Source organism: Triticum urartu, chromosome 6A (assembly GCF_056163025.1).
Source record: "Triticum urartu cultivar PI428250 chromosome 6A, HENAU_Tu73, whole genome shotgun sequence".
In the NCBI taxonomy this organism is placed as follows: Eukaryota; Viridiplantae; Streptophyta; class Magnoliopsida; order Poales; family Poaceae; genus Triticum; species Triticum urartu.
The window spans coordinates 23,822,658-23,843,764 of NC_141878.1; the positions used below are offsets into that span (position 1 = coordinate 23,822,658).

The following is a 21,107-nucleotide window of genomic DNA, read 5'->3' on the forward strand; positions in this document are numbered from 1 at the left end:
TCCTTTATCGGAAAAGGGGTAGCGCACACACACATCTCTGGATGCAACTGAGTTATTTCCAACACAATAAATAATACTATTAATAACGTAAAATTTAAATTAATTACTGTGCCAAGAGGCGTGCAACAAGGGAAATTGAAAGATGTACGTGAGGTCACTCCCTGTCCCCTTCTAAGTATGTATATGCTGTCAGTGTCAAGGTTGACATAGTTGCGAGCCAAGTGTGTGCGTGTGTTGCAAAAGTCAGAGCGCGCATCGACTGCGTGCAATGTACACACCCTTTGGTTTTGAGGAAGACCGCATGCAATGTGTGTGTACGTATGCCACTGCCACCATGGTCGTAGGCTCGTCGCCGTGGCCGTTGGATCGCAGCAAAAGTTGCACGAAACAAACTGAAACCGTGTGCATGTACGTACGCGATGGGTGCTTCCTTGAGGTGCTTGTACTCCGTGCTGTGGCCGACCTGTGCCCTCGAAGTTGTACTACAACCGAAATAATCATTTCGTCTGCATTGGCGGGTAGTAGTATTAATCCACAGCAGTTAAATTGATTAAGCTGCAGCTAAGCTAGCAACACAGAGTACATGCGATTGCCAGAAACAGAGAGAGAGCACATGCAAGGAATCTTGCAGAGTTGCTGTTGCAGAGAGTGGAAGAAAACCGAAAATTTGCAACAAGTTTGCCCAGCTGCAGGTCGGGTAGTCGCCAGCAGGCAGGCAGATCGAGACCTGGACAGTGCATATTCTGATCTGATCCTTGGTCCATTCCAGGGGGCGAGGGCGCTGAGATGCACGCGGCGACGAGGTTAATCGTGCTAATTAATCCCTCTCTCGACTGCGTTGCACGCCCGTTGTTTAATCCCAATTGCTGCTGCCATGATTCCGTCAGATGCAATAATACATTCTTCTGCCTGTCTGTCTTACCCTTCAACGCTAACCAAGAGAGATGCATCTTGATCACCCCTAGAAAAAGAAGATGCATCTTGATCACAAATTCCCAATGTCAACTCCTGCTTTGTATCCTACTATAAATACCCAATCGATCCGGGATCCAAAGCACCAAACAACACAACCATTAGCAACTCCTAATAGTTGCCGGCCACTGCAAGTAGTTAAGCTTAGCTCCAAGGAGCTAGCAGAGAAGAAGCCCAGCTCGGTAAGGAGAGGAGAGGCAGAAATGGAGGTGGAGGCCAGCGCTCATGGTGACACGGCGGCGAGCAAGTTCACGCTGCCCGTGGACTCGGTCACTCGGAGCACAAGGCCAAGTCCTTCAGGCTCTTCTCCTTCGCCAACCCACACATGCGCACCTTCCACCTCTCGTGGATTTCCTTCTTCACCTGCTTCGTCTCCACCTTCGCTGCGGCTCCGTTGGTGCCAATCATCCGTGACAACCTCAACCTCGCCAAGGCCGACATCGGCAATGCCGGAGTGGCGTCCGTGTCAGGGTCTATCTTCTCCAGGCTGGCCATGGGCGCCATCTGCGACCTTCTTGGGCCGCGGTATGGCTGCGCCTTCTTGGTCATGCTCTCGGCTCCCACGGTCTTCTGCATGGCCGTCATCGATGACGCGTCGGGCTACATCGCAGTCCGCTTCTTCATCGGCTTCTCCCTCGCCACATTCGTGTCGTGCCAGTACTGGATGAGCACCATGTTTAACAGTAAAATCATCGGCACGGTGAATGGCCTCGCGGCCGGGTGGGGAAACATGGGTGGCGGCGTCACACAGCTCATCATGCCCCTCGTCTTCCATGCCATCCAAAAGTGTGGTTCAACACCCTTTGTGGCATGGCGTATCGCCTACTTTGTGCCGGGAATGATGCACATCGTGATGGGCCTGCTCGTCCTCACCATGGGGCAAGACCTCCCCGACGGCAACCTTGCGAGCCTCCAGAAGAAGGGAGACATGGCCAAGGACAAGTTCCGTCACCAACTACCGGACATGGATCTTCGTCCTGCTCTACGGCTACTGTATGGGTGTCGAGCTCACCACCGACAACGTCATCGCCGAGTACTACTACGATCATTTCCACCTAGACCTCCGCGCCGCCGGCACCATCGCTGGTTGCTTCGGCATGGACAACATAGTCGCACGTCCTATGGGCGGCTACCTCTCCGACCTTGGCGCTCGGTACTTCGGCATGCGTGCTCGCCTTTGGAACATCTGGCTCGGTCGTGCATCAGCCCTTCCTGCCTCAGTGACTGCCATGGTCCTCTTCTCTATCTGCGCGCAGGCTGCATGTGGCGCTGTATTCGGTGTCGCGCCATTCGTTTCCAGACGTTCCCTTGGGATCATCTCTGGGCTCACTGGTGCTGGTGGCAATGTGGGCGCGGGGCTCACACAACTTCTATTCTTCACTTCGTCGCAATACTCCACCGGGAGGGGTCTCGAGTACATGGGCATAATGATCATGGCTTGTACGCTGCCCGTCGCTCTTGTGCACTTCCCACAGTGGGGCTCCATGTTCTTCCCAGCCAGCGCGGACGCCATGGAGGAAGAGTACTACGCCTCCGAGTGGTCGGAGGAGGAGAAAAGCAAGGGTCTCCATATCGCAGGTCAAAAGTTTGCCGAGAACTCCCGCTCGGAACGTGGTAGGCGGAACGTCGTCCTTGCCACATCTGCCACGCCACCCAACAACACGCCACAACATGTATAAGATCAAAATTTTCTTTTACCTACCAAACATAAAGTCACCGCATAAACATACATATCATGTATATCTACGCCTACAACACCATGTAGTTCTACTTGTATATGTTAGGAAACGTTCAAAGTTCATCTATATGAAAGAAACGTGTATGCATGCGAGGGTATGTACTATCAAAGTGGTCCTGAAATTACATGAACAACTTTGAATTTTGTGTACTCTCTGTTCTTCCTCCAAGCAACTTTAAATACGTGCAGTTATGTGTGGCCGGCCAGGAGGTCTGCACTTACATATAGAGTGCAACTTATAACAGTTTGCCACATCTTTTGCGTTTGTTTTCATAGAATCAAAACTTCTAGCCTAATTAACAACATTGAGCCCAAATGTTGCCATTGGCCTCTCTAATATATAGGAATTCTGACCTATCAAAGCCACATGTCAAGCCCTACTCAACTCCAAGGTGCACACCATTTGAACATGATATTGCCACACATTACCAAGATATAAATATCTACTCCTATAAAAGATCGAGCTGGTGATGATGGTGTATCTGCCATCTGACATTTCTGACCATCCTATCTAAATCTAACGCATGTGATGTAAGCCATGGTGTTTTTCCATAAAGAACCCCGCCAGTCTACTCCTAATTTGCAAAAAAAAAACGTTTTAGTCTCTCCAGACAAGTCCACCCCCTTCACACACAATCAAATAAGAGGAATAATTTTCTGGCCAACTCTAACATATTCAATGATACATGCGGTGCGAAAGAGAAAGGAATGGGAGGAGGGAAGTGGGTACACCAATGCTTATGGGCATCATACCAACCAGAGAAAAGGTTCTTGTCTGTCCGAACCAGCTAGGAGCTGCACTATGGCAAGTTTTTGCCATGTAGGGCCTGGCACGTGGGCCTGTTCTATCATAATTGTTCTTAGTAGGGCCCGAGAGGAAGACTAGGGCTCAACGTTGATAATTAAGCCAGAAGCTGTGGTTTTTTGGAAACAAACTCAAAATTTGTGGTGAACTATATGCGCTGAAGGTCAGTTTCCTTGTATTAAACTTTTTCTAAAATAAGAACACTAGCTCATCCTTGATGCCAATTAATGGAACTCGGACTTTAGGTCATACTCTTCAGTGCTAATTTTCCTTTTTTTTTTCGTATATAGAAGATATTGACTATCCCTTGTGAAGGGACTCTCGCTCGCCTCTCGCTCGTGACCACGGTGACTCCACGCCTCTCGCTCTCCATTACCGACACCTCCATAGATCTAGCCACCTCAACCGCGCGGCATGCCTCCGCGCCGGCGAGATCCACGAGCGGCGACCGCGGTCGCATCCCATCCGCGCCGGCGAGATCCGCGAGCGGCGACCGGGGCCGCACCCCCTTCCCCTCCTCGACTGCCCCTCCACATCCTCGAATCCTTCCCGGAGATGGTGAGGCTGATCTCACCGGTTCCGCAAGGGATACTCATGGCGACCGGGGCTCGGGGATGGGTGGAGCGGGCGACCAGGATCCGCGACGCCACCGCGGTGTGGATCCGGCACGTACAGGAGTGGAAGGCGGCAGATCAGGCGGTGTCGGCGGCGATAGATCCGAGCGTGAGACCTGTGGCGATGAGATATGCAGAGAGTTGTCAGAGAAGAGCAGATCTGGAGCAGAGGATTTTGGCGAGGGTGATCTACGACGAGGCCACATCGGAAGAAAGAGCAAGGATGCCCGCCTTCCCGCACTCCCCGCCGGCTACGTTTGTTCTGTGGGCGAGGGCGGAGGCGAAATCAGAGGAACCCCAGAGGGCGCTGCGGTGGGAATGCTTGCTGGGAGTGATGCCGTCGGGTGCACCACTGCAGCTCTCGTCCTCGCCGCCGGAGACCAACCGTGTTTGAGCCCATCTTCGCTGGCAGATGCCACCATCTCCTTCTTTGGAGTCGATCGATCCATACCTGTTGCCGGAGTTCTGAAGGGATCTGGGTTGGGGACACCTGAAGTTTCTGAACTTGGAGGTACGCTAAAGAGCAGGCAGGTTATGTTTGATCCTGGTGGTTCAACGTCAGATTGTGTGACTGTACATGGAAATGATATGGAGGAATCGAGGCCTGGAGGAAGATTTTGGGCCCTGGATCAATTGGGTGATGATGATGACATTCTAAATGAGGACACAGAGCAACACAACCCTTATCTGGCGACAATTACAGACACATTTGCTTGTGCTAAGCATGTGAAGAAGAATGGGAAGAGAAGAGATAAGAATCTGAATAAGAAAATCAGTAGCAAAGATGAAGGGGGAGGAAAATCGGCAACTAAACAAGTAAGTGATATTCCTAGTCACATGCCTTTTAGAATGCCATCTGCTAGATGTGGCCTGATACAAGATGGGAGATGGTATAAAATTGTTTATGGTAGGAAGGTAGATATGGGGATTGGTGTTGAACCCAATTGGATGCATATGTGACATGGGTGGAAATAGGGGTGGTTCTCAGCACGATCGCTGATTGAAGCTCCTCTCTCAACACGATCTCCAGCACGCCAAGTGGGGGAAACAGGAGAGGATTTTGAATTCAGGGGAGATATGTTTATCTCCATCCGCACGTTAAACCGGACCGGGCCAAAAGGAGGCAAGATAAGTCAGGAAAAAGTATTTGGGATGAGTGGGAGAAAAGTAGGCCAAAAAGTTGGAAAATATTAAGGCCCACAGAAGAGGCAGGTTATATAGCACGGGGGTTGGCCCTGGGGGTTGAAACCGATCTCTTCCTACATTCTAGGGTTTCCCACCCGTGGTGTACACCCCCCATCGCCACCGTAGGAACCTGTTGCCCCCAAACGTCGAGGATGGTTGATCGCTTTGCTCAAGGAAAGGGTGGAGGTGGAAGAGATGTAGAGAGAGGAAGTAACTGGAAGCCGACTGCTGGCTATGGGAGAGAGCCTCAATTCGACAAGCACGATCAGGGATATCAAGCTCGACCTCGACCCCCCTTCAGGAACTTCTCAGGTAACCAATTCCAGAATCACTTTGGTAGAGATGGATATGGGAACTGGAACCACGAAGGGGGTAGTAGTGACACACGTCAATTCTAGCATAGACCGCTAGCTCAGATCAACTTGCCCCCCGCTGTTAGCAAATACCAACAGAAAACCAGTGTTGCGACGAGCAGTGGGGGAGGGGTAGGTAATGAAGCCCAGACTTCCAAAGCCAATTCTGTTGGGGCAATTCTAACTGGAACTTGGGGATCAGTTGGAATTCCTGAAAGCAAGCTACTGGCAACTGAAAAAATTATCTGCCATAAATGTGGAGAGAAAGGTCACAGTTTCAAAGGTTGTGAGGCAACAGTCAACTGTTCCATCTATACAAAAGACACTCATGTTGCTGAATTCTGCGCTTGGCTACATCAGAAAAAGCCGGCGGCAGCGCTGGTAGGTTTTGGAGGAGAAGGGCTGGGCATTTTTGTGGCTGAGAATGCAAAAGACTTGGCTGGCGGTAGCAAAAATGATGCTATGGCTTTGGTTAGGCTCAGGGAAGGATATGATATAGATATTGACTCAGATGATCTTATTAGAAGTCTGGCAAAAACTTATCCTTGGAGATGGGATTGGAAAGCAAAAAAGTATCTGATGGAGTGTTTTTGGTGAATTTCCCATCTGCTGCAAGGATTAATGAAGCTGCCATATATGACTGGGTTCCTTTGAAGGGTGGTAACATTTTGATTAATGTGAAAATCTGGAATGATGATGCTATGGCTGTTGGCAAACTGTCAGTGGTGTGGGTCAGAGCTAAAGGAGTGCCTAAAACCATGAAAAATTATCATGGATTGTGTGAGGTTGGTTCCATGATTGGGTATACACAAGCTGTTGACATGGATTTCCTGAATAAGAGTGGTCTAGTCAGGCTGAAGATTGTTGTGGTTGATCACACAAAAATTCCCAGATGGACTAAATGTTGGGGAACGTAGCATAAATTCAAAATTTTCCTACGTGTCACCAAGATCTATCTATGGAGAGACCAGCAACGAGGGGAAGGAGAGTGCATCTACATACCCTTGTAGATCGCTAAGCGGAAGCGTTCAAGTGAACGGGGTTGATGGAGTCGTACTCGTCGTGATTCAAATCACCGATGACCAAGTGCCGAACGGACGACACCTCCGCGTTCAACACACGTACAGCCCGGTGACGTCTCCCAAGCCTTGATCCAGCAAGGAGAGAGGGAGAGGTTGAGGAAGACTCCATCCAGCAGCAGCACAACGGCGTGGTGGTGATGGAGGAGCGTGGCTATCCTGCAGGGCTTCGCCAAGCACTACAGAAGAGGAGGAAGAAGAGATGCAGGGCTGCACCAACGAGAGATCGAATCACGTGTGTGTTGGGCAGCCCCCTAGGCCTCATATATATAGGGGAAGGGGAGGGGCTGCGCCCCCTCTACGGTTCCCACCCCTAGGGGGGGCGGCAGCCCTAGATGGCAAAGGGGGTGGCGGCCAAGAGGGGAGAGGGGAGGGAGGCGCAGCTAGATGGGCCCTAAGGCCCATCCCCTTTAGGGTTTGCCCCTTTCCCACCTCTTAGGCGCCATGGGACCTTGTGGGAGGCGCACCAGCCCACTAAGGGGCTGGTCCCTCACCACTCTTGGCCCATGCAAGCCTCCGGGGTTGGTGGCCCCACTTGGTGGACCCCCGGGACCCTCCCGGTGGTCCCGGTACATTACCGATAAACCCCGAGACTCTTCCGGTAACCAAAACAGGACTTCCCATATATAAATCTTTACCTCCGGACCATTCCGGAACTCCTCGTGACGTCCGGGATCTCATCCGGGACTCCGAAGAACATTCGGTAACCACATACAAACTTCCTTTATAACCCTAGCGTCATCGAACCTTAAGTGTGTAGACCCTACGGGTTCGGGAGACATGCAGACATGACCAAGACGATCTCCGGTCAATAACCAACAGCGGGATCTGGATACCCATGTTGGCTCCCACATGTTCCACGATGATCTCATCGGATGAACCACGATGTCAAGGACTTAATCAATCCCGTATACAATTCCCTTTGTCTAGCGGTATTGTACTTGCCCGAGATTCGATCGTCGGTATACCGATACCTTGTTCAATCTCGTTACCGGCAAGTCTCTTTACTCGTTCCGTAACACATCATCCCGTGATCAACTCCTTGATCACATTGTGCACATTATGATGATGTCCTACCGAGTGGGCCCAGAGATACCTCTCCGCTTACACGGAGTGACAAATCCCAGTCTCGATTCGTGCCAACCCAACAGACACTTTCGGAGATACCTGTAGTGCACCTTTATAGTCACCCAGTTACGTTGTGACGTTTGATACACCCAAAGCATTCCTACGGTATCCGGGAGTTGCACAATCTCATGGTCTAAGGAAATGATACTTGACATTAGAAAAGCTTTAGCATACGAACTATATGATCTTGTGCTAGGCTTAGGATTGGGTCTTGTCCATCACATCATTCTCCTAATGATGTGATCCCGTTATCAACGACATCCAATGTCCATGGTCAGGAAACTGTGACCATCTATTGATCAACGAGCTAGTCAACTAGAGGCTTACTAGGGACATGGTGTTGTCTATGTATCCACACATGTATCTGAGTTTCCTATCAATACAATTATAGCATGGATAATAAACGATTATCATGAACAAGGAAATATAATAATAACTAATTTATTATTGCCTCTAGGGCATATTTCCAACAGTCTCCCACTTGCACTAGAGTCAATAATCTAGTTCACATCGCCAGGTGATTAACACTCACAGGTCACATCGTCATGTGACTAACACCCAAATAGTTCTGGGTTTGATCATGTTGCTTGTGAGAGAGGTTTTAGTCAACGGGTCTGTAACATTCAGATCCGTATGTACTTCGCAAATCTCTATGTCATCTCCTAGATGCAGCTACCACGTTCTATTTGGAGCTATTCCAAATAACTGTTCTACTATACGAATCCAGTTTACTACTCAGAATAATCTGGATTAGTGTCAAAGTTTGCATCGGCGTAACCCTTTACGACGAACTCTTTTACCACCTCCACAATCGAGAAAATTCCTTAGTCCACTAGTTACTAAGGATAACTTTGACCGCTGTCTTGTGATCCATTCTTGGATCACTCTTGTACCCCTTGACTGACTCATGGCAAGGCACACTTCAGGTGCGGTACACAGCATAGCATACTGTAGAGCCTATGTCTTAAGCATAGGGGACGACCTTCGTCCTTTCTCTCTATTCTGCCGTGGTCGAGCTTTAAGTCTTAACTTCATACCTTACAACTCAGACAAGAACTCCTTCTTTGACTGATCCATCTTGAACAACTTCAAGATCATGTCAAGGTATGTGCTCATTTGAAAGTACCATTAAGCGTTTTGATCTATCCTTATAGATCTTGATGCTCAATGCTCAAGTAGCTTAATCCAGGCTTTCCATTGAAAAACACTTTCCAAATAACCCTATATGCTTTCCAGAAATTCTACATCATTTCTGATCCATAACATATACTCATCAGAAATTCTATAGTGCTCCCACTCACTTCTTTGGAAATACAAGTTTCTCATAAACTTTGTATAAACCCAAAATCTTTGATCATCTCATCAAAGTGTACATTCCAACTCCGAGATGCTCACTCCAGTCCTCAGAAGGATTGCTGGAGCTTTGCATCCTTATTAGCATCTTTTCAGGATTGACAAAACCTTTCGGTTGTATCACATACAACCTTTCCTCAAGAAAATCGTCGAGGAAACAATGTTTTAACATCCTATCTGCAAGATTTCATAAATAATGCAGTAATCGCTAATATAATTCCAACAGACTCTTAGCATCGCTACGAGTGAGAAAGTCTCATCATAGTCAACTCCTTGAACTTGTCGGAAACCATCTTAACGACAAGTCGAGCTTTCTTAATGGTGACATTTACCATCATTGTCCGTCTTCCTTTTAAAATCCATCTGCACTCAACAGCCTTACGACCATCAAGTAGTTCTTCCAAAGTCTACACTTTGTTTTCATACATGGATCCTCTCTCGGATTATATGGCCTCAACCCATTTATCGGAATCCAGGCCCACCATCGCTTCTCCATAGCTCGTAGGTTCATTGTTGTCTAGCAACATGACTTCCAAGACAGGATTACGTACCACTCTGAAGTAGTATGCATCTTTGTCATCCCACGAGGTTTGGTAGTGACTTGATCTGAAGTTTCATGATCAATATCATAAGCTTCCACTTCAATTGGTGTAGGTGCCACAGGAACAACTCTTTGTGCCCTGCTATACACTAGTTGTAGTGACGGTTCAATAACCTCATCAAGTCTCCACCATCCTCCCACTCAATTCTTTCGAGAGAAACTTTTCCTCGAGAAAGGACCCGATTCTAGAAACAATCCCTATTGCTTTCAGATCTGAGACAGGAGGTATACCCAACTGTTTTGGGTGTCCTATGAAGATGCATTTATCCGCTTTGGGTTTGAGCTTATCAGCCTGAAACTTTTTCACATAAGCGTCGCAGCCCCAAACTTTTAAGAAATGACAGCTTAGGTTTCCCTAAACCATAGTTCATACGGTGTCATCTCATCGGAATTACGTGGTGCCCTATTTAAAGTGAATGTGGTTGTCTCTAATGCCTAACCCATAAACTATTGTGGTAATTTGATAAGAGACATCATGGTATGCATCATATCCAATAGGGTGCAGTTATGATGTTCGGACACACCATCACACTATGGTGTTCCAGGCTGTATCAGCAGTGAAACAATTTCCACAATGTCTTAATTCTGTGCCAAACTCGTAATTCAGATATTCATCTCTATGATCATATCATAGACATTTTATCCTCTTGTCACGACGATCTTTCAACTTCACTGAAATTACTTGAACCTTTCAATAATTCAGACTCGTGATTCATCAAGTAAATATACTCAACATCTACTCTAATCATCTGTGAAGTAAGAACATAACGATATCCACTACACGCCTCAGCACTCATTGGACTGCACACATCAAAATGTATTACTTCCAACAATTTGCTTTCTAGTTCCATTTTACTGAAACCGAGGCTTTCAGTCATCTTGCCCATGTGGTATGATTTGCATGTCTCAAGTGATTCAAAATCAAGTGAGTCCAAACGGTCCATTTGCATGGAGTTTCATGCATACACACCAATAGACATGGTTCGCATGTCTCAAACTTTTCAAAAACGAGTGAGCCCAAAGATCCATCAACATGGAGCTTCTTCATGCGTTTTATACCGATATGACTTACGTGGCGGTGCCACAAGTAGGTGGTACTATCATTACTATCTTTTGGCATGTACATGTGTATCACTACGATCGAGATTCAATGAACCATTCATTTTAGGTGTAAGACCATTGAAGGTATTATTCAAATAAACAGAGTAACCATTATTCTCCTTAAATGAATAACCGTATTGTGATAGACATAATCCAATCATGTCTATGCTCAACACAAACACCAATCTCGATGGTAGAAGGAGCGTACGATATTTGATTATATCAACATTGGAAACACTTCCAACACATATCATCAGCTCACCTTTAGCTAGTCTCCGTAGCTTTTATTTCGAGTTACTAACACTTAGCAACCGAACCGGTATCTAATACCCTGGTGCTACTAGGAGTACTAGTAAAGTACACATCAACACAATGTATATCCAATATACTTCTATCGACCTTGCCAGCCTTCTAATCTACCAAGTATCTAGGGTAATTCTGCTCCAGTGGCTGTTCCCCTTATTACAGAAGCACTTAGTCTCGGGTTTGGGTTTAACCTTGGGTTTCTTCACTAGAGCAGCAGCTGAATTGCCGTGTCATGAAGTATCCCTTCTTGCCCTTGCCCTTCTTGAAACTAGTGGTTTCACTAACCATCAACAATTGATGCTTCTTCTTGATTTCTACTTTCGCGGTGTCAAACATCGCGAATATCTCAAGGATTATCATACATGTCCCCGATATATTATAGTTCATCACGAAGCTCTAGCAGCTTGGTGGTAATGACTTCGGAGAAACATCACTATCTTATCTGGAAGATCAACTCCCACTTGATTCAAATGATTGTTGTACTCAGACAATCCGAGCACAAGCTCAACAATTGAGCTTTTCTCCTTAGTTTGAAGGTTAAGAAAATCGTCGGAGGTCTTATACCTCTTGACGTGGGCACGAGCCTGAAATCCCAATTTCAGCCCTCAAAACATCTCATATGTTTCGTGATGTTTCAAAAACGTCTTTGGTGCCTCAACTCTAAACCATTTAACTGAACTATCACGTAGTTATCAAAACGTGTATGTCAGATGTTCGCAACATCCACAGACAACGTTCGAGGTTCAGCACACCGAGCGGTGCATTAAGGACATAAGCCTTCTATGAAGCAATGAGGACAATCCTTGGTTTACGGACCTAGTCCGCATAATTGCTACTATCAACTTTCAACTAAATTTTCTCTAGGAACATATCTAAACAGTAGAACTGAAACGCGAGCTACGACATAATTTGCAAAATCCTTTTGACTATGTTCAGGATAATTAAGTTCATCTTATGAACTCCCACTCAGATAGACACCCGATCATCACGTGATGCTTCGAAACACGAACTGTCGCAACAGTGCACAGTTAGGGGAGAACACTTCTTGAAATTGTTGTAAGGGATCATCTTAATTACTACCGTCGTTCTAAGCAAATAAGATGTATAAACATGATAAACATCACATGCAATCAAATAGTGACATGATATGGCCAATATCATATTGCTCCTTTTGATCTCCATCTTCGGGGCTCCATGATCATCATCGTCACCGGCATGACACCATGATCTCCATCATCATGATCTCCATCATCGTGTCTCCATGAAGTTGTCACGTCATCTATTACTTCTACTACTACAGCTAACGGTTAGCAATAAAGTAAAGTAATTACATGACGTTTATGTTGACACGCAGGTCATGAATAAATTAAGACAACTCCTATGGCTCCTGCCGGTTGTCATACTCATCGACATGCAAGTCGTGATTCCTATTACAAGAACATGATCAATCTCATACATCACATATATCATTCATCACATCCTTTTGGGCCATATCACATCACATAGCATACCCTGCAAAAACAAGTTAGACATCCTCTAATTGTTGTTTGCATGTTTTACGTGGCTGCTATGGGTTTCTAGCAAGAACGTTTCTTACCTACGCAAAGACCACAACGTGATATGCCAATTGCTATTTACCCTTCATAAGGACCCTGTTCATCGAATCCGATCCGACTAAAGTAGGAGAGACAGACACCCGCTAGCCACCTTATGCAACTAGTGCATGTTTATCGGTGGAACCGGTCTCACGTAAGAGTACGTGTAAGGTTGGTCCGGGCCGCTTCATCCCACGATGCCGCCGAATCAAGATAAGACTAGTAACGGCAAGCATATTGAACAAAATCAACGCCCACAACTACTTTGTGTTCTACTCGTGCATAGAAACTACGCATAGACCTAGCTCATGATGCCACTGTTGGGGAACGTAGCATAAATTCAAAATTTTCCTACGTGTCACCAAGATCTATCTATGGAGAGACCAGCAACGAGGGGAAGGAGAGTGCATCTACATACCCTTGTAGATCGCTAAGCGGAAGCGTTCAAGTGAACGGGGTTGATGGAGTCGTACTCGTCGTGATTCAAATCACCGATGACCAAGTGCCGAACGGACGGCACCTCCACGTTCAACACACGTACAGCCCGGTGACGTCTCCCAAGCCTTGATCCAGCAAGGAGAGAGGGAGAGGTTGAGGAAGACTCCATCCAGCAGCAGCACAACGGCGCGGTGGTGATGGAGGAGCGTGGCTATCCTGCAGGGCTTCGCCAAGCACCACAGAAGAGGAGGAAGAAGAGATGCAGGGCTGCACCAACGAGAGATCGAATCACGTGTGTGTTGGGCAGCCCCCTAGGCCTCATATATATAGGGGAAGGGGAGGGGCTGCGCCCCCTCTAGGGTTCCCACCCCTAGGGGGGGCGGCAGCCCTAGATGGCAAAGGGGGTGGCGGCCAAGACGGGAGAGGGGAGGGAGGCGCAGCTAGATGGGCCCTAAGGCCCATCCCCTTTACGGTTTGCCCCTTTCCCACCTCTTAGGCGCCATGGGACCTTGTGGGAGGCGCACCAGCCCACTAAGGGGCTGGTCCCTCACCACTCTTGGCCCATGCAAGCCTCCGGGGTTGGTGGCCCCACTTGGTGGACCCCCGGGACCCTCCCGGTGGTCCCGGTACATTACCGATAAACCCCGAAACTCTTCCGGTAACCAAAACAGGACTTCCCATATATAAATCTTTACCTCCGGACCATTCCGGAACTCCTCGTGACGTCCGGGATCTCATCCGGGACTCCGAACAACATTCGGTAACCACATACAAACTTCCTTTATAACCCTAGCGTCATCGAACCTTAAGTGTGTAGACCCTACGGGTTCGGGAGACATGCAGACATGACCAAGACGATCTCCGGTCAATAACCAACAGCTGGATCTGGATACCCATGTTGGCTCCCACATGTTCCACGATGATCTCATCGGATGAACCACGATGTCAAGGACTTAATCAATCCCGTATACAATTCCCTTTGTCTAGCGGTATTGTACTTGCCCGAGATTCGATCGTCGGTATACCGATACCTTGTTCAATCTCGTTACCGGCAAGTCTCTTTACTCGTTCCGTAACACATCATCCCGTGATCAACTCCTTGATCACATTGTGCACATTATGATGATGTCCTACCGAGTGGGCCCAGAGATACCTCTCCGCTTACACGGAGTGACAAATCCCAGTCTCCATTCGTGCCAACCCAACAGACACTTTCGGAGATACCTGTAGTGCACCTTTATAGTCACCCAGTTACGTTGTGACGTTTGATACACCCAAAGCATTCCTACGGTATCCGGGAGTTGCACAATCTCATGGTCTAAGGAAATGATACTTGACATTAGAAAAGCTTTAGCATACGAACTATATGATCTTGTGCTAGGCTTAGGATTGGGTCTTGTCCATCACATCATTCTCCTAATGATGTGATCCCGTTATCAACGACATCCAATGTCCATGGTCAGGAAACCGTGACCATCTATTGATCAACGAGCTAGTCAACTAGAGGCTTACTAGGGACATGGTGTTGTCTATGTATCCACACATGTATCTGAGTTTCCTATCAATACAATTATAGCATGGATAATAAACGATTATCATGAACAAGGAAATATAATAATAACTAATTTATTATTGCCTCTAGGGCATATTTCCAACACTAAACTGACAACTCCTAACCTCATGGTTTACATAATTTTCTTTGAAGTCGAGGAGGTGGTAGATGAGGGGTGGGCCAGAGATGAAGATGAGCTTTCCCAGGGATATGAAGAATGGATGGATCTCCAACATGAAGAGGGTGAAAGCAGGGATGCAAAGAAAGCAAAGACTGGGGAAAAGAGACTCTGACTGTTTGTGCCAGCACCAGAACGATAATGGCCTTGGAGGATAGAGATGCTGTCATCAAAGAATAAGAAGCTGCTGACAAGCTGGCATATAACAAAAAGCAAGATAATGACAAAAATAAAGTGGATACCGAGGAAATTGGATCTACATCAGTCAACGGAGAGGAGGGGAAAGGAGATGAGAAGGAGATTCCAGAAAAAGTGGCTGGAGATAACCATGATGAGGAACCATCTCACTCAGTTAGCATTGGCACAAAACTTGGGATAGAGGTTCCGGAAGATATGGTGATTGAAAATGCAAATGGTGCCGAACAAACTCAAGGGTTTCCAGGATACAGTGGGAGGATTGCTTCGAAGAACATAGGTGGTATTCCTATACTAGATAGATCTATGACTTTGGCCAGGGCCAAAAATTTAGCACTATCTTAAGGTATGTCTGAAAAAACTAATGTTTATTTTCTTGAGAATGTTGAGTTAATTGATGTGGCTAACCTAATTGGAATAGATTTGGGGGTTACTTTAGACATGGTGGACTATAACCTGAAACTTATTCATTCATTAGAGCAAGCTAGAAGAGGGATTTATATAGCAAGTTCCAAAGAAAAAACAGATACACAGGAAGAAGAACTTGTACTAGAACCTGATGATGTTAACAACATACTTCAGGACTTGTTATCACTTAATAAAGATGATGATGATGAACAAGTAGACATGTTAATGCGAGAAGTACCCGGGGGGATTAGAGGGGGTCTGAGAACAAACAATGCTTCTTTTGAGGCTGTTGCAGTGAAGACCCCTGTTAAAACTGTGTTGAGGAGGAAGCAAAAAAAGGAAAAATCAGTGATTTTTTCCCTTGCATTTTCTTTCTTGCGCTCTAGTTTCTGTTTTGAATTTGATTAGAGATGAGAGGCCTGATTTGGAATTGTAGAGGCATTGGAGATAAAAAAAGAAAGATCATATTAAAGATCAAATTGACAAACACAATCTTGATTTTGTGGGCATTCAGGAAACAATGAAAAATGAATTTAGCTCATTGGAATTGTCAACCATGTGTGCTCAAGAAGATTTTGATTGGGAATATTTATCTTCTAGGGGTAGGTCAGGTGGGATTCTGGTAGGGATTAATAAGACCACTCTAGTTAAAGAAGAGGTGTAATTTGGTGAATACTCTGTCAGAATTAAAGTGCATAATGTAAGTGATGGTTTTACTTGGAACTTGGAGGTGGTGTATGGGGATGCTCAGCCTTTGGGCAAACCGAAATTCCTTGTTGAATTGGTTCATATTTTTAAGAAATCCAACAAACCCTTACTGGTTGCAGGAGATTTTAACCTTACTAGGAAAAGTAGTGACAAAAATAAAACTGGAGGATATAATAAGTGGAGTCTTCTTTTTAATTCCATTATTACTTTTGGTGAGATGATGGAGTTGCCTTTGGTAGGCAGGAAATATACTTGGTCTAACAACCATGAGGACCCCACTTATGCGTTGTTAGATAGAGTCCTAATTTCACCTGCCTGGGAAGACAAATTTCCTCTAGTTCACATTGAGACCCTAGCTAGAGAGCTATCAGATCATACCCCATTGATAATCAAAACTGGAGAAATACCTGCGAAACCTCACGTCTTCAGATTTGAAAAATGTTGGTTTTAGAGAGCAGATCTAGATAAGGTGGTTGAAATAGTACGGAGGAAGAATTACCCTGGTAATTCTGTCCTAGATAAAGTACATAATAAGTTGAGGGAAATGAGGAAAGTGCTGAAGGTTGGAATATTAACTTCGAAGCAAAAAAATGAGAAGGCAGAAAAAGATGCCGCTTGAGGAAATTGATAGACTAGGTAAACTAGAAGAAAATGAGATTCTGAGTGGCATGGACAGGGGCATCAAAAAAATCTGCCAAGATAATTTGAAAGTAGTTTTGAAGGAAGAGGAAATCAAATGGTTACAAAGATCCCATGATACTGGATTGCTTGAGAGAGATTTAAACACCGGATATTATCATGTTAAAGCGAATGGGAGATTAAGGAAAAATAGGATTATTAAGCTAGACCAAGATGAAGGAGTGATTGAGGGACAGAACAATTTGAAAGACTATATTACTAATTTCTATAAGTAACTCTTTTGTGAACCTAAGAATAATACTCTTGAAATAGACCCTAGTGGGATGGAAACACTCACTGAGGGGGAGCAGGAATTTCTCAGTAAAAGATTTACAATGGAGGAACTGAAAAAGGCAATTTTTGAAATGGAAAAGAACAAGGTTGCTGGCCCGGATGGTTTTAATATTGAATTTTACCAACATATTGGGATTTGATGAAAGATTATCTGTTTGCATTGCTTGAGGAATTTTATGATCATAATTTATACTTAGACAAACTAAATTATGGGGTTATTCCCCTTATCCCGAAAGGGAGTGATGCAGATAGAATACAGAAATATAGACCTATATGTTTGTTAAATGTGATTTTTAAGATCTTCACTAAAATCCTGGTAAACAGACTTATAGTTGTTATATCAGGGGTGATTAGAGCATCTCAAACCACTTTTATCAAAGGAAGATATATACTAGAAGGTGTGCTGGTGTTACATAAAACTTTGAATTCTATGCACAAAAATAAAAAAACGGGGGTTCTTTTTAAGCTCGATTTTGAAAAGGCATTTGACAAAGTCAAATGGCCTTTTCTTCTTCTTTAGGTCCTTAAGATGAAGAAATTTCCATACAAAATGATAAATTGGGTAATGAAAACAGTTACTGAGGGGAAAGTTGTTGTTAAAGTTAATGGTGAAATCGACCCCTTTTTCAAAACTCATCAAGGGCTGAGGCAAGGGGATTCGATGTCTCCTTTACTCTTTGACATTGTAGTAGATATCTTAGCAATCCTATTTGACCGAGCTGTGGAGAAGGAACTGATTAGTGGACTTGCTAAAAATCACAAGGAAGATTGCGTGTCTATTCTGCAATACGCGGATGACCCTATCATACTATTTCAAGATGATTTGGATCAAGCAAAAAATGTGAAAAGAATTCTGAATCTGTTTGAGATTATGTCGGGGCTGAAAATTAATTTCCATAAAAGTGAAGTGATTTGTGTTGGGATGGATGATGATAGGGCTAAACAGTTTGAAGAGATATTGACTTGTAAAAAAGGTAATATCCCCTTTAAATATTTAGGAATACCTCTAGATGAGAAAAGGTTGAAAGGACGTGATTGGACTCCATCTGTTTCAAAAATGGAGACGAGAATGGGGAGCTGGTTGGGCAGGTTTTTAAATATTGCGGGCAAAACCACATTGATTAACTCTTCCCTGACCAGCTTAATTCTATTCATGCTCTCCTTTTATGAGATGCCAAAGGGAGTGAAAAAGAAAATGGATAGACCCATGGCAAGTTTTTTGTGTAGCAAGGAAGAGGATAAACATAAATATCACCTAGTTGTGTGGGAAAAAGTGTATAGACCTAAAAACCTGGGAGGCCTAGGGATTTTAGACCTGGAAATTATGAACATTGCCTTATTATCAAAATGGTTATGGAAACTTTTTAATGAAAAAGGCTTATAGCAAAGAATTCTATGGAATAAATACATAGGGAAATGCACCTTTGGACAGATTCAAAAAAAAGCAAGGGGATTCACACTTTTGGTAGGGTGTGATGAAATGCAAAAGCTTATTTTTAACTTGCTGTAAATTCAAGATAGGCAATGGAGAGAAAACGAGGTTTTGGGAAGATAACTGGATTGGAACCAAATGCCTTTCACATACCTTCCCTGGTCTTTATAATGTCTCTCTAGATCAACATGTTACTGTTTATGATGTTCTGCCTTCTAATCTTACCCTACTAAAATTCAGAAGAGCCTTGGTGGGAGATAGGGCAATTCAGTGGCAGGAGCTGTTAAAGATGTGTGAAAAGATTACTTTAACTAAAGAAGAAGATAAAACACTCCTGGATTCCGGAAGGATCAGGAGAATATAGTGTCAAATCCTTTTATTCTGTGCTGCAGGTTGGGGAAAAATGCCCAAAAAGATTTCTATGGAAAGTCAAAATACCACCTAGAATTAAAATGTTTATATGGTTAGTTACTAAGAAAAGTATTCTAACCAGAGATGTTTTACTTCATAGAGGGGGGAAACGTGAGAAATGGCGCCTTTTCTGTGGGAGTAATGAGTCTATAAATCATCTCTTCTTCCAATGCCCCCTGGCTAGATACTTGTGGAGTGTAGTTAGTTACATTACAGGAGTTCAATGTGACTTTTATGACATAGAAACATTTTTGGATGAATGGCTGGGGAGCTTTGGGGCTAAAAAGAAGACATTGATCTTTATAGGGGTAGCTGCTTTAATTTGGAGCATATGGAAAACCAGTAACCTAGCTTGTTTTCAACATGTCTGGCCTGCTGATCCTAGTGTCGTGATTTTTAGGATGACACATTGGATTAATGACTGGAGTAACTTGCAGGTGAGGGAGGACGCAAAAATTGAACTACAACAGGGCGCAAAGACTGCTGGAACGAGTCGCCAGTGTTATCTTTCAGGCGCGACAAAGCTGGGCGTCTTGGATTCCAAGGATTGATGGGTGAATTGAAGATTGAAAAGGAGGATGAAGCAAGAAGATGAATGTGGGGATGAAAGCGGTAGTGATGTTGTCTGATGAACTTTGCGGATGGATGAGGCGTTGAGGTTGTTAGATGGTAAGATAGTGTGGCTGTCATAACAGTAGGGTCCCGAATTGTTCTTTTCTCCTTTATTTGCTTATCCTTCCTGTGAGAGGGAGGATTGGGGTGTTTCAAACGCTGGCAGGTTTGGATCGGGTGGGTGACGGGTGCGTTCTGGTTGTAATCAAAGATTTATGATTTCGTTAATGAAATCGAGGGAAATCCCCTTATTTTAAAAAAAGGTCATACTCTTCAGAGCAATACATAGTGTGTGTAAAATTGTGAGAAAACATGTTGCATATTAGTTCACCTTCTCATTTTATATACCTCCCAAATGATCATACTATCTACATGGATGTAAGATTATTATTATTATCTTATTTATAAAAACTTGAAATACACAATTTTTCTTGGTTAAAAATAGGATTTCAACACAAATCTACCGTCAGATTTCTAAGCATGTGAAATCTAACGTCCGGGATGGAAAATTATATTACAAAGGATGACAATTTCCTTCAGCAAGCATGGAAAATCGCTGCCATGCTTAGTTTTTTGGCAGGATTTGTCATGTTTGTTGAAGAGAGTTGCCATGATCGCGACAACATAATTTTCCATCCTGGGCATCAGATTTGTTATGCTTAAAAATCTAACATCAGATTTTTTATCATTCCCATAAAGAGAAGCAATTCCTTCTTTGTGACATAGGACCCAGATCTATTATTAGAGTTCATCAAAGCCCTCCAAACATAATAAAAATTACATTGAGGTCTCAGAACCACCTTATGACCATTGCCGCCTCCGGAACGAGCCGCTCACGAGTCGCTATCGCCGTTGCCATGCCAGAGTTGGCCTAACATTGTCGGATAGTCAGGAAGTCTTCGTGCAAAGCAGTAGTTAGCTCCGTTAAACCCTTGAATCGATCCGAAGAACCTAATACCAAATCTCACTGTCGCATGTGGACGACGAGAAACCCTAACCTGACTGCCTCGAGGACCTTGCAGGAATCTACCTGGAGCTCCATTTAATCCATACTGGCAGAGGAACTTTAGGAGGATAATAGCTCGTGGATTGGCCTCCCCTCTACCTACAGCTCCGGCGGCCGGCAGCAAGGAGGGGAACCCTGGTGCCTCAACTCGGCTAGTAGATATGTTAGGTTTTTAGTCGCTGCGGGGGCAAAAACAAAAGAAGAAGAAGCAAGTTCGTATATATGGATCCATGTTAAGATTAGTATCGCACTTAGTTATTTTTAAACGGGTACACTTAGTTTATGATGATGCAACCTGCAAAGGACAGCCACCGTACACTTGCATGTGTAGGTGGCTAGCTAACTTGTGCCTGTTTTGCAGCAAC

The 21,107-nt window shown here is 44.8% G+C and overlaps 1 protein-coding gene and 1 pseudogene across 1 annotated transcript; both read left to right on the forward strand.

The window, feature by feature from the left end:
- Positions 1-1,068: 1,068 nt before the first annotated feature.
- LOC125517568 (high-affinity nitrate transporter 2.1-like) lies at positions 1,069-2,860 on the forward strand (annotated as a pseudogene).
- A 974-nt stretch (positions 2,861-3,834) lies between these two features.
- Positions 3,835-19,969, forward strand: LOC147963434 (uncharacterized). Its single transcript, XM_087529397.1, has 2 exons — positions 3,835-4,945; positions 19,562-19,969. The coding sequence occupies exons 1-2, from the start codon at positions 4,130-4,132 to the stop codon at positions 19,673-19,675; spliced, it is 930 nt and encodes a 309-aa protein (XP_087385523.1). The 5' UTR covers positions 3,835-4,129; the 3' UTR covers positions 19,676-19,969.
- The last annotated feature ends 1,138 nt before the right edge of the window (positions 19,970-21,107 follow it).

What these genes read in the sequence shown, in the direction of transcription:
- LOC147963434 (XM_087529397.1), top strand. Translation starts at nt 4,130, where the DNA reads ATGGGTGGAGCGGGCGACCAGGATCCGCGACGCCACCGCGGTGTGGAT. An exon ending in GAAAATCGGCAACTAAACAA is followed by an intron (nt 4,946 to 19,561) that starts GTAAGTGATATT and finishes AGTAACTTGCAG; the next exon opens with GTGAGGGAGGACGCAAAAAT.